Source organism: Centropristis striata, chromosome 4 (assembly GCF_030273125.1).
Source record: "Centropristis striata isolate RG_2023a ecotype Rhode Island chromosome 4, C.striata_1.0, whole genome shotgun sequence".
Taxonomy (NCBI): Eukaryota; Metazoa; Chordata; class Actinopteri; order Perciformes; family Serranidae; genus Centropristis; species Centropristis striata.
This window is the reverse complement of record NC_081520.1, coordinates 1,309,542-1,323,816: the sequence shown is the minus strand read 5'-3', so window position 1 is coordinate 1,323,816 and position 14,275 is coordinate 1,309,542. Positions and strand designations below refer to the sequence as shown.

The following is a 14,275-nucleotide window of genomic DNA, read 5'->3' as shown; positions in this document are numbered from 1 at the left end:
ATCAAGTGCCCACAAGTATCAAGTCAGATAAATCAATCATGGCAATCAAGCAATTAATCATTTTTCTAACAGAAACTTTCATAATGTATGATACATTCAAGGACTGTCAGGATGTTAAAATTTTGAATGATAGTGTCTGTTTTCACGGTTTCTTCCTACAATAAATGATGTATTTTTATGTGATCTTTCAAAGAAACATACAGGTTCAGAGGGTGGAAGCAAGGGAAAGAACCAACTAAATAATGTTTATAGATGGTTTATAAACCAATTATTAACCATTTACAAAGTGCTTTACATATTTAATCTTTAAATGTTTTCAACCAATTTCTTAAAGGTATATGAATCATTTCAAAATCATTAACATACTTAATATGGAGTTAAAAATATTAAAATGGGTGCAAGTAAAACCATTTATAAACAAATAATTATAATTTAATTGTTTGTTAATGGTAAAGTAACTATAAACTTATTTATATATACATACATATATATATATATATATATATATATATACATTAATAGACATGTTTATAAATGAATATACATCTATTTGCCATTTATACATGATTAAGTTAGTTAAACATTAATAAATTATGTATTTATCATTCTAAATGGTCTATAAACAGTTTATAAATGATGATTAAACATTAATAAACTCTGTTTACAGTTTATAACACTTTATTTTTGTAACACTTTACAATAACCATCATTTATAATGGTTATTGTAAAGTGTTACCAGAGAATCTATATCAACTTATTGGACTCTGATATTTTACAACAGGACATTTGAACGAAGAAAGCAGTTGGTGGGAAGCCAGTGAGGGATCTTATGCATGTGTACTTTTATAGTGTACTGAAGTTCATTCTCCAGAAACTCTGAGTATACCTCACCAAGTTGGAGGTACATATATCTCCCTGCAGGTAGAAATCTGTCTTGACTAAATATTTCAACACTTTTCCATATTGATAATGTTTTCACTCATTCATGAAGCTCCCAATCCATGCAGTGCCACCTGGCTCGCTAGCAAAACAAACCAGAGAAAGATGAACATTGCATAAGGCCTCATGAGACTGTGAGCCAGCACTAACTAAAAATAAACTAAAAAAATAAAAAAAGTTTTGGTCTCACACTGCCAAATTCTCTATCTTGATGGAAGAAGAGGTGATCAAAACGCCAAGAAAGTAGTTATTATAAGAGTCATCAGTCGTACCTTATGTAATGTAATTTCTGAATGTTTCAAATAGAATAGATGGGTTTAAATCAAGTCCCCTATATTTGATTGGATCACTTGTATTGTTGAGCAAAAAATGATGGCACAATATCAAGTTATACTGTCGACCAAGGTTATAATAGTTTTGGATTTTTCATTAGTTTTAGTTTTAATTTTGTTGTGAATTTTTGTTTTCAAATTCAGTTAGTTTTAGTTAGTTTGAGAGTGAGTTTGCTAGTTTTAGTTTAGTTTTTAGTTTTTGAAAATGCTTAGTTTTAGTTTAGTTTTTATTAGTTTTAGTGTTAGTTTTAGTTTTTTTGTAATGGGCTATGCACTGTAAAAAAAATCTGTTTAATTTACGGTAAAATACCGGCAGCTGTGGTTGCCAGAACATCACCGTAAAAAATACAGTGAGCGTATGTAAATGTAAATATCAGCAAAAATTGTAATTTACTCTGAATAATCCCATTACTTTTAGGATAATTGTGTCATCGTGGTATTTCTCCATTAACTTTACATGAAAATGTTATATTTTTACAGCAAAACTGAGTGTTTTCTACAATTTATGGCGGTAGAATTTAAAGTTTTATGCTATTCTTTGATTTACAGTAATTAAAAGTATTTACTACGGTGATGTACAATGTTTAATTTTATGACCTATTTCTGATGCAATTTGACAGTGTTTTACTGTAATTTCTACAAACATTTTTTACAGTGTGTGTTGGGTGCCAGATTCAAAGAGGTCATAATAAATGTTTCCTTTATTTCCTTTGGTTTATCATCTCAGCCCCAATAAGGTTATTAACTGTTTTGTATTTTGGTTCTAGTGTAAACATCCCAGTCTCAGTAAACATATTCACCATGTGTTGCATGTTCAAATAGAAACACTGAATTATGAATGAAAAAAGTTGACAAAAACAAAAACTAAGGACATTTTCACTATAATTTTAGTTAGTTTTAGTTAGTTTTGTAACCACAAAATACAGTTTCAGTTAGTTATCGTTTTTTTTTAAAAACTCTGGTTTTTATTTTTATGTCAGTTAACCAAAATGTTTTTTCAATTCTAGTTTTTGTTATTCCGTTAGTTTTCGTTAACTATAATAACCTTGCTGTCGAGCCATGATAACACTGAGCCAGCTGACTACGACCCATGAGCTCATCTTCAAGTGGCTTTTGTGTGATGGACAAGGTTTCTCCATTTCACACTCCGTTGACCTTGCTGCTATTAAAAAGGTCCCTGTGCACCACTGTTATAAAAGAGTCTTCTGTAAAACTGCTGATAGGACATAGACTGTATGACAGAATGTGCCTAAAACCTGCATTTTCTCTAATGGCCGGCTGGGGGCGACTCCAATTGCTGCAAAAAGAAGTCAGAGAAAATGACCCTACTCGTCACTTCATTTATTACCTCAATAAACATTTTCCTAGTGAGTTTATGATGTTAATAGTTATTTTCAAGTCTTCTTCAATACAGCATGATGTCCATTTACACTGCAAAAAAGAAAAGTTGGGTGAACTCAAAATTTCAAGGCAACAAACGTCGATAAAATTTTAAGTTGGACAATTAAACTAAATATTTTAAGTTTTGTTTTTGAGTTTGCTCAACTCTGAATTCAGATTTTTGAACTTATAATTTTACATTGTAATAACTTTTAATCCTTCCTTCTGCTAACTTCTGCAATGTGCTGAACTGGCACGATTGTAATGCTGCTATGAAATGTTAGCTAATGTTGCGACCACAATTTTGAGTTAGCATTGATACGCTAATGGCTACTCTTGTAGCTGTAACAAGCAGCGCCGCTAGCATCTGTTAGCCGTTAGCATCAGTTAGGCGCTAGCATCAGTTAGCCGCTAGCTTTCACTAATGACCGAATTTCACCGCTTTCCAGCATTTCCCAACAAAGAAATAAGAGTTATCAGAACTATTGTCCCTTGTTGTGAACCCCAACTTAAAGATATAAGTAACAACAACTCACCAACTTGTTTTTGAGCAGACAACTGGCTTCCTTTGTTGTGCTAACTTACATTATTGCCCTAAATGTCAATAATTTATATTTCCAAGTTTTACCAACTTAAATCACTGTTTTAGGCCAAAAAATACAAGTTGGCTTTTTTTGCAGTGTAGTAAGTAATGGTCCCATTTAGAGTCAAATAAAAGATAAAAAAAAAAATATGATTTATAGAGGTGTAAAATGGTAAATGGACTGCACTTATATATAGCGCTTTTATCCAAAGAGCTTTACGCTACAGACTGCGCTCATTCACCCATTTACACACACATTCATACTGGTGTTAGAGGCTACCAGGGCACACTGGTGCCACCTGCCGAACCTGGTCTCACAGAAATCCGTGAAATAACCACGGATTTGCTTAACTCTAAATCCGTGGAATAGCCACGGAATCACTCAAATTTCCGTGAAACTGACACGGATTTCGCTACAATGCAAGTTAATGATAGTCATATCCCATGGCTATTGGTTTGTTCCAAGTCACGTGACTTTCAAGGTCCCAGTGGTCAGAACAAAAAACATGGCGGACAGTTCTCTCATTTTTAGTGAAAAAAATCAATATGTTGACTTAGTTTCTGCATGAAAATGGATTTTGATCACATTTCTAGCGACAAATATATGTTTTATTTTCTAAATATTCACTCAGTGAATGTACATAATCACTTTGTATGTTGGAATAGCCACGGGATATGACTGGCATTAACTTGCATTGTAGCCAAATCCGGTAGCTATTGTAGCTATTCCACGGATTTTGAGTTAAGCGAATCCGTGGCTATTTCACAGATTCCTGTGAGACCAGGTTCTTCGAGGACAAGCAGTAATCTAGGGTGTAAACTGAAGCCTTGTGTTCCATGCAGCTGTGCCGTCTTGCCAATATGTTGAATCAATTTCCTGCAGCGAGTCCCTCCACGGCGCTATCTGTCCTGTGTGCCTGCAGCCCCCCTCCTGCTGAGTAAGACCCACACCTTCCACCAGGCTGATTCCCGGATCAGGGTCAGACCGCCTTGACCGTCGCCAAATGAGTATGACATTTTAAATCCCGGCGGCTCAAGTGTCGTCCAACGATCTGACCAGCGAGGCGGGAACGGCCCGGCTCGGCTCGGCGCCGCGGCCCCGGGCCTCCGCCGCTCGCAGCCAATTAGGAGCAGATAAGCAGAGCGAGAGGGAGGTTTTAGCCCTCCATTGTGTGTAATGCAGCGAGAGGAAGAAGAGCAGAAAGTGGCATTGCTTTCAGGAGTCGGTGGAGCTCTTTCTGCTGGTGAAATAGAGACTGCAGCTGGGGGGAAGAGATTAGCTGGAAGCCAGAGAAAGACACAGAAATGGAAAGAAAGGCAGAAGAGAGATGAGGAGAGAGAGTGGGAGGCACGATGAAGTTCCATAATGAGCAGATTTTGTGTTCTCTCGGGGCTTAAAGGATTCCAGATAAATCACATATTTCGTTTGCGGGGTATGCGGTGAGTTTCTTTCGGGCCCTGTTAATCACCCCTCGCCCTCCTCCATGCTTTGTCTCTCTGTCATTCATTTGTCTTCTTATTGAGCCTGCTCAGCACTGCTGGCTCCCTCTCCATCTCACACTACAGCATCTCTTCAGAGCTCCTTCTTTTTACGCCTTTAATCAAAGTCAAGGTCATCAATTCTCGTTTGAACTCGTCTTTAATGCCCAACGATTTGACCCATTTAATGGTCATTTTCTGCTCTCGCTCTCCTCTTCTGCATCGCTTTCAAGTTTTTTCCTCCGCTTTATTTTTCAGTGGCTCTTCAAGCCTCTCTTCTTCCGTCTCTTTGCTTTTCTTGGTGAGTCTTTCTCCCACATCCTCCTACACTGGAGCTCTGAGATCAGGCTGCACACAAACTGTTCCTGGGACGGTCCTGCTCTGTAGGCTGGACTGTAGGCTGGACCAGCTCGTACCAGCTGTTGGACTTTTTCTCAGTTCTCCCTTCAGGTCAAAGCAGAATTTGACATCCAGCAAGAAACAGTTTTGAAACACTTAAAATAAAAACTGATTTTGGTCTTTTGTAATATTAAAATTTTTTGTGACACTGAATTTTAGGTCTTCATTAACTGTAAGCCATAATCATTATAATTAGAAGAAATTAAAGAAATGAAGATGTGAAATGTTTCATTCTGTGTGTAATGGACCTATACACTGTATTATTTCCACTTTTTGAATTGAATTACCGAGATAAATAAACTTTTCTATGATATTCCAATTTATTGAAATGCTCCTGTAGCTGACAGCTTTAGTTACTTTTCAGGTCGAGATTTAGCATAAAAAACATGATCAATTTAAAGTGCTTAGACTTTTTTATATTTAAGCCTCATAACAGTATATTAAGTAGTTAAAATGAGCCCTACCTTGAGAAAAGTAAACATTGCTTACATAAAAACATCAATAATGATAATCTTATAATATATTTAGAACACATAAAACAATCTGAGGGGGTTCGTTCTCAATAACAAGGACTTTTACACAAGTACATTTTGATGCTGATACTTTTGCAATATTCACATTTTTTTGAGACACTGAATTTTAGGTCTTCATTAAATGTAAGCCATAATCATTATAATTAGAAGAAATTAAAGAAATGAAAAAATGAAATGTTTCATTCTGTGTGTAATGGAGCTATATAATGTGTTATTTCCACTTTTTGAATTGAATTACTGACATGAATTAACTTTTCTATGATATTCTAATTTATTGAGATGCGCCTGTATATCTTCTCTCCAGGAGTTTCTTTCTACTTGTTTTTCTCACTCTTCCCGTTTCTCCACCTCGTCTCTGCTGCTCCCCAGAGACCCCCGTCCACACACACACCACATATCTGTCTTCCTCCACTGGGAAGCTGTTAAATGGGCATAGCCGGTTCTTCCCCCAGGGAGCGTACAGTGCGGGAGCAGGCAGATAGCAGTGAGAGGTGGAAGCTAGTGCTTAGCAGCCTGTCGGAGAGCCTCAGCAGCCACCCAGCGCTGCTGGGACCAGACGAGAGCTGTCTGAGGGGACTAGTTACTGTCTGAGTTCACACAGTCCAGAATAATTGGAGTCCGTCGGTAGGAGCAGGTGTCTGCTGTCCTGTACCGTTTGAGTTATGGTTCTTCTGAGTGTTCAGGGCTTTCTACCACAAATGTTTCGGCAATTAGACTGTCATGTGACAATTAAGGTAAATATATATTCACACTGGTTGTATCCAGACATTTTCCACCTAACAATAAAAACAAATTGATTCACACTGGGATTTCTTGTGTGCTTTGAATGTAAATGAGGCACATACCAAAGCATAAAAATAGCTTGTTTATCAAAAGTAAGTGCCAGGGGAGGATCCCAGGACACAAGACACAAAACAACTACCAAGAGACAAAATATGACCACAAAGAGACACAAAACAACTACCAAGAGACAAAAAATGACCCCAAAGAGACACAAAACAACTACCAAGAGACAAAATATGACCACAAAGAGACACAAAGCCCCAGGTGAAAAAACATATGTTTGTTTATCAAATTGCCCCACATTGAGTATCCCTGACTTACTGTATTAGTTTTATTCATTCACACTGAGGTGCATAAAAATGGGCTTCTAAAGAAACTGCAGCACAGTTTGTCAGGAGTGACTTACAGGAGGACTTATTCCAAACCAAAAATAGAAAATGACCCCAAATCCAAGTTTTATTGCCAGAAGTTCCTCATGTTTGAAAAACCTAAAATAATAAATTGAGGTTAGGGCAAACTGATGCTGATATTCTCTGTTTTCTGGCATCAGAGAAGGCAAATTACAGCTGTGTGTGTGTGTGTGTGTGTGTGTGTGTGTGTGTGTGTGTGTGTGTGTGTGTGTGTGTGTGTGTGTGTGTGTGTGTGTGTGAACTATTTTAATCATGTTGTGGGGACTCATCTCTGATTTGGGGACAAATCATTTTTTGTAGGTCCTCAAAAATGCAGAGGTACAAACGTGTGTGTGTGTGTGTGTGTGTGAACTGTATTAATCATGTTGTGGGGACTCATCTCTCACTTGGGGACGAATCTGTTTTTTTTATTTTTTTCAATTTTTTAAAATCAAGTCCATGATAAATGTTTTTTTGATGTAGCTTTGAAGTACATATAGTCCTGTCTCATGTCTCTTTACTTGAGTTTTACTGGTGTTTAGGATCAATAGAATGTCTCAATCTCTGTGCAGCTCGTCGAGCCGGGGTGCTGGAGGAGATTATTCATAACTTGGACTACTGTGATGTCCTGGTGCTGGGGGAGGAGCTGAGGCCGGAGCAGGAGTCCCTCCAGCTGCAGCGCAGCGCTCTGCTCGGAAAACACCTCGACGCCACCAACTCCACCTCTGGCATGTCCATATATGGTAAGTCACTTCCATGACTGGATTACTAAACAGGCACAAACCCAAAGTATCAACCCGATCCACAATCCATCCCAGCCCAGACCGAGACTTTTAACAGCACAGTGTCAATGGAACAGACACATACCTTCTATGACAAGATGCAAAATGACCACAAGGCAACACAATACAACTATAAAGAGACACAAACAGATGACAAAGAGCCACAAAGAACAAGCTGCAAAGAGACAAGACCACAAAGAGTCTCACAACAACTATCAAAAAGGGCAAGACAACCACACAGAGACACAAAAAGATAACAAAACAACTACATAGAGACACAAAAAGATAACAAAACAACTACACAGAGACACAAACCGACTTCAAAAAAGGGACAAAACAATAACTACAAAAATACCAAAACATTTACGGATAAGAATAAAACGACTACAAAGATACACAGAGTGACCACAGAGTCACAAAACGACTTCAAAAAGAGACAAACCAATAACTACAAAAAGACCAAAACATTTTCAAGTGATTAAAAACAACTACAAAGAGACACAAAAAGGGCAAAACATCCACACAGAGACACAAAAAGACAACAAAGCAACTACATAGAGACACAAACCGACTTCAAAAAATTACAAAACAATAACTACAAAAATACCAAAACATTTACGGATAAGAATAAAAAAACTACAAAGATACACCAAATGACCACAAAGAGACACAAAACAACTACCAAGAGACTCAAAATGACCACAAAGAGACACAAAACAACTACCAAGAGACTCAAAATGACCACAAAGAGACAAAAAACAACTACCAAGAGACAAATAATGACCACAAAGAGACAAAAAACAACTACCAAGAGACACAAAACAACTACCAAGAGACTCAAAATTACCGCAAAGAGACACAAAACAACTACCAAGAGACACAAAATGACCACAAAGAGACACAAAACAACTACCAAGAGACAAAAAATGACCACAAAGAGACACAAAACAACTACCAAGAGACAAAAAATGACCACAAAGAGACACAAAACAACTACCAAGAGACTCAGAATGACCACAAAGAGACACAAAACAACTACCAAGAGACACAAAATGGCCACAAACAGACACAAAACAACTACCAAGTGACTCAAAATGACCACAAAGAGACACAAAACAACTACAAAGAGACACAAAATGACCACAAAGAGACACAAAACAACTACCAAGAGATACAGAACATTTGCAAAGTGATACAGAATGACCACAAAGAGACACAAACATCTTCAGTAAGGGACAAAACAATAACTACAAGAAGACCAAAACAACTTTAACTTTAAACATGTCTAAACGTTTCTATCTTCCAACCTTCCCCTTACCTGTCTGCTGCCTCCCTCCACAGGTGTGGACTCCATGTCTAACTATGAGCAGGTGATCCGACAGGTGCGTTACTACAACTGGCGGCCCGGACAGCTGACAGAGAGAAGGTTTCGCCTCACCTGCTCCGAGCTCAACGGACGCTACACAAGCAACGAGTTCAACCTGGAGGTCAGTGTGAGATACAGGCTGACTGATATAGATTCATATTTTAGACATTATTCAAGAAAAAACATGAAATATTCACTGGTTACAGATGCGGAAATGTGAGGATTTGCTGCTTTTCTTTATCAAAGATGACAGAATGTCTTTGGTTTTTGCATTATAAAGACGTCAACTTGGGCTTCACCTCGTTTTACTATTTTCAGACATTTTATAAACACAACATCTTCCTGGTTAATCAATTAAAGAGAAAATCTGCAAGTAACAATTGTTCTTGCTGTTAAAATTGATTTTTCTTTTTGACCTCACATCAGTTGGGTCAGTGCAGTGATCCTGATTGATTTCAGTTTAGTGGAAATAAACATGACGGATCCACTTGTGCATTAAGATATGTATTTGTTTAGTAAGCAGTGGTGGAATAAGTATTTAGATCCCTTACTTGAGTAAAAGTACTAAAAGATAACTGTGATCTAACTGTGAAATTACTCCACTACAAGTAAAAGTCCTGCATTCAAAACTTACTGAAGTAAAAGTACAAAAGTATCAGCATCAAAATGCACTTGAAGTAAGTAAAAGTACTTGTTATGCAAAATAGACCCACTTAGACTGTTTTATATATTCCACATATATTATTACATTATTATTATTGATGCTTTTATGTAAACAGCCTTTTAATTTTCTTAAGCCAGGGCTCATTTAAACTACTTAATGTACTGTTATGAGTCTAATCACTCTAAATTAATCACATTTTTTGCATTAAATCTCAACCTGAAAAGTAACTAAGGCTGTCAGCTAAATGTAGTGGAGTAGAAGTATAAAGTTACATAAAATGGAAATACTCAAGTAAAGTACAAGTACCTCAAAATTGTACTTAAGTACAGTACTTGAGTAAATGTACTTAGTTACATCCCACCACTGTTAGTAAGCTATAGTAGAAGAACTGACAATGGATGAAAACGACAAGCAGCTCTGAGGTAACACATGACATCATACATATCTGCAGTATTTTCACTAAACTATCATCACAATGAGAGACAATGTTGCTGCTTAAACCAACTGGACCAGAGTCAGTGAGCTGACTCAGCAGAAATGTCTGCTTTCACCTTGAGAGCTAATTTAATAATGAAGCACAGGAGGCATTCCAGCAGCAGCTCCCTTAGTGGCAAAGTATCTTTGGAAAAAAGCAACTTTAACATGACAAACTCTTTGAAAACTGGACCTTTTCTCACGTCACAGCCAGAGGGTCGCTGGTTCGACTCCCGCCTGTGGCTCCTCTGGGTGGAGTTTGCATGTTCTCTCCGTGTCAGCGTGGGTTTCTTCCTCCGGTTTCCTACCACAGTCCAAACACATGCAGCTTGGGTTTAATTGGTGACTCTAAATTGCCCGTAGGGGTGAATGAGAGCGTGAGATTTTCTGTCTCTAAGGCCCCGTTTACACGAGGACGCTTGCGGGTAAAAACGACAAAATATTTTATGGGAAGTGCCTTTCGTTTAGACGGTGACGCCGTTTTTGGGGCTTAAAGACGCAAAAATCTGAAACCACCCTCCAAAGTGTAAAAGTGTAATCCTCTCCTCCGTAGCGTGTCGTCTACACTGACAAGACACAAAACTCTGATCTGATCTGCTCACGTCACGTATGTGTTTACGTCACATACATGCTCCAGGACAGGAAATAAAGAAACGTGGGATTATTTCCATGGTGGGACCTTCAAGCTGCTCTGGCAGCTCTAATAAACTTACAGGAGTCTTTCCACCAAATGTCCAGGATATGTACAGATAGTATTAGTGAACAGAGAAGGATCTGGAATTACCTCCATCACATTCTGGATGCAGCGATTGGTGGGAGGAGCCAGACGGCTGTGAACGAGACCTGGGAGATCTAGTGATGGAGGAGAACTTTGTGGAAGGAGTAGCTGATGAAAATGTGTGGCGTGAAAACTTCTGCATGCCCAAAGATGCTCTTATGGCTTTAAGTGATGCCGCCTGGCTGCATACAATCACATTCCACACACTTTTGCATCACCGTATGCAGCCGATTTCCTCCTGAAAACACTCGTCTAAACGAGGAATAAAAAGTGAAGATGAGACGCCACTTTTGCGTCTTCTGTTCAGACCGTCATCATGTAAACGGAGCCTATGTGTCAAGCCTTGTGATAGTCTGGAGACCTGACCCGCCTCTCGGACAATCAGCTCCAGCCCCCCACTGAGCTCAGATAACACATATCATGCTAATTTTCACATCTATATCTATATTTTAGGTTTCAACTAGAACATGTTTATATCAAGGTTATTATAGTTAACGAAAACTAACAAAATAACAAAAACTAGAATTGAAAAAACATTTTCGTTCACTGAAATAAGAATAAAAACTAGAGTTTTAAAAAAAACGATAACTAACTGAAACTGTATTTTGTGGTTACAAAACTAACTAAAACTAACTAAAATTATAGTGAAAATGTCCTTAGTTTTCGTTTTTGTCAACTTTTTTCATTCATAATTCAGTGTTTCTATTGGAACATGCAACACATGGTGAATATGTTTACTGAGACTGGGATGTTTACACTAGAACCAAAATACAAAACAGTTAATAACCTTATTGGGGCTGAGATGATAAACCAAAGGAAATAAAGGAAACGTTTATTATGACCTCTTTGAATCTGGCACCCAACACATAGCCCATTACAAAAAAACTAAAACTAACACTAAAACTAAACTAAAACTAAGCATTTTCAAAAAATAAAAACTAAACTAAAACTAGAAAATTCACTCTAAAAACTAACTAAAACTAACTGAATTTGAAAACAGAAATTCACAACAAAATTAAAACTAAAACTAATGAAAAATCCAAAACTATTATAACCTTGGTTAATATGACGGGGGGTACAGACCAGGGGGAGGGGGGTAATATTCCGAGAAAAAAGTGGCACATTCATGAGAAAAACGTGGCAAATATAAGAGAAAAAAGGAATCCATGATGTGCCAACGGGCATCTGGCCCTTTAGTGTTGTTAGACGCTGCGCTCTTCCAAGCTCCACATCTTGAGGATCAATTAAATTGATGATCTGTCATATTGTATCCTGCTGTACCACGAATCCAAACTGAATTGCCCGTAGATGTAACTAGCGATATCCTTCATCTGTCCACTGAGTTCCTGATGCAGAAAAGCTCTCACCTCATCCAAATTATATGGTGTTTTCTTCTGAATAGGCCCAATTCACGGCAATGTCTCCTCAAAGTCCGGATACTTCTGGGCTAAAACAACAAGGAGTTCCTTATTGCTAAATCTAATTGCAAAGTATAATTTGATGAAGTCTCTCCCTGCAGCATGCAGCAGCTTCTGTGCTGATGTAGATCATTGAAAAACAAAACACTAGCCTATTTTTCTTTTCTCATAGATTTGCCACTTTTTTCTGAAAATATTACCCCCCACCCCCAGAGACGGTTTTTTTTTTCATACTTTGCCCTACACTGTAAAAAAACAACTGTTGTTTTTACAGTAAAAAACCGGCAACTGTGGTTGCCAGAACTTTACCGTAATAAATACGGTGCATCTTTTTCTAACATTACGGTAAAATTATATTAGCACTTTTGATTTCACGTTTAAGATTGCCATTTTACTCCATATCTTTCCGTAAAAAATAAAAAGATTTTCCATCGAAAAAAACTTTGTTATATATTTTTGTTAGAGATATGGTGTTTAGTACATTTAACAGTGAGAAAAAGTATTTTTACAAAAAATAAATGCAAAAATTACAGTGATGCTTGTATATATATAACAGCATTGCCAATGTATATAACGGTGCCAATGTATTTTACAGTAGAGTAATTCCCCCCCCCCCCAAAAAAAAAGTGTAAAAAAACACTGTTTTGGCTGATATATATACATTTACATTGTTTTTTTATTGTTACTGAAAGTGAGTTAACACATTTATCATTTTACGGTCTTTTACTGTCATGGTTTAGCAGTTTTTCACCGTAAAATCTACAGACATTTTTTTTTACAGTGTAATACACTGTCGTATGTTTACATGTTTTATTTAAAAAAATAAAAATCTCATACAGTCTGTCTTAATATACCTGCTGATATGAAGTGTTTTTGATTTGGTTTGATGAAAGAGGAGAAGAAGTGGAGAAGTGGCGTTAAATGCACTTTATAATTCACACGTAGGAGAAGTGGATCCAGTTCTTGCATGCAGCAGTATGAATGAATGAATGAATGAATGAATCAGGCCAGAGGGATCTGGTATAGCCGGGGCACATTGACGGTTCCTAAAATATTAGAAAATGTTTCCTTTTATGGCCAGTCTGTCAACGCAAAAGCAACATCTTACTCTCGTTCTGGCAGTGCAGACTCTGAGTGAGTTTTTGCATTTCTGCTTTTGGTTACCCTAAAGCAAAAATTCATGTCTAAGCGTCAGTAATATATGAAAATATATATTTTTTTCTCAGCGGCTATGAGTGTGCAACTATTTTTTTCTTTTTTACATTTGCATTCCAAACATGATCAGCACCTCTAAAATGCTGGTGCACACCCCTCCACCTCGCCTCGGGAAGGTTTTTGTTAAAAAATGCACCAGTACGCAGCCCGGTTCACCATATGTTGATGTGTGTGATGTATCAGGCTTTGGTGCTTGCAGGTACCTCTGGTTATGAATGATGTAATACAGAAGTACGGAGAGTGTTGTTTGTTAGGGTTATGCTGAAATGAAACAGCATGTGAATATCTCTCTGCAGGATTAAGAATTAAAGTTGTGCTCCTGTTGTGAAGCCTCATCAATATAACAATATCAAAAGAAGGCACACTTTACCTTCTCCAACTTCCCTCAGCCTGCAGAAACATTCACATGTTTTACATTGTTCTCACTTGATAATTCAATGTGTGAGGTAACTGCTGTTTGTTTCTGTCCCTGGTCTGAACATGGCCTGACTTATTCATATGTTCTCTGGTGTTTAGTTGGAAGGAACAAAATGTTTCACAACACAGATTCTGAACCTTGGAGGATGTCGATGAATCTAGTTTACATTTAATTTCCTGTATTGAGCTGACCCTGTCCCCTGAAAGGCATAAATACATTACATTAGATTCCCATCTCTCCTGGCCTCTCTCTAAAAAATCTTTACTTTATTCTGTCTAGAATATATCAATCGGAGGAGTCGAGGCAAGTTTATAAGGCGTACAGGTGGGAGACTGAATGGATA

General features: G+C 37.5%; 1 protein-coding gene across 1 annotated transcript in view; it reads left to right on the top strand.

The window, feature by feature from the left end:
- Window positions 1-14,275, top strand: part of LOC131970615 (calsyntenin-2-like) — a 444,672-nt gene that overhangs the window by 419,057 nt on the left and 11,340 nt on the right. The window contains exons 13-14 of the mRNA XM_059332049.1: window positions 7,390-7,560; window positions 8,941-9,086. Of these exons, the coding sequence (XP_059188032.1) occupies window positions 7,390-7,560; window positions 8,941-9,086 (317 nt within the window). The remainder of the gene's footprint in view (window positions 1-7,389; window positions 7,561-8,940; window positions 9,087-14,275) is intronic.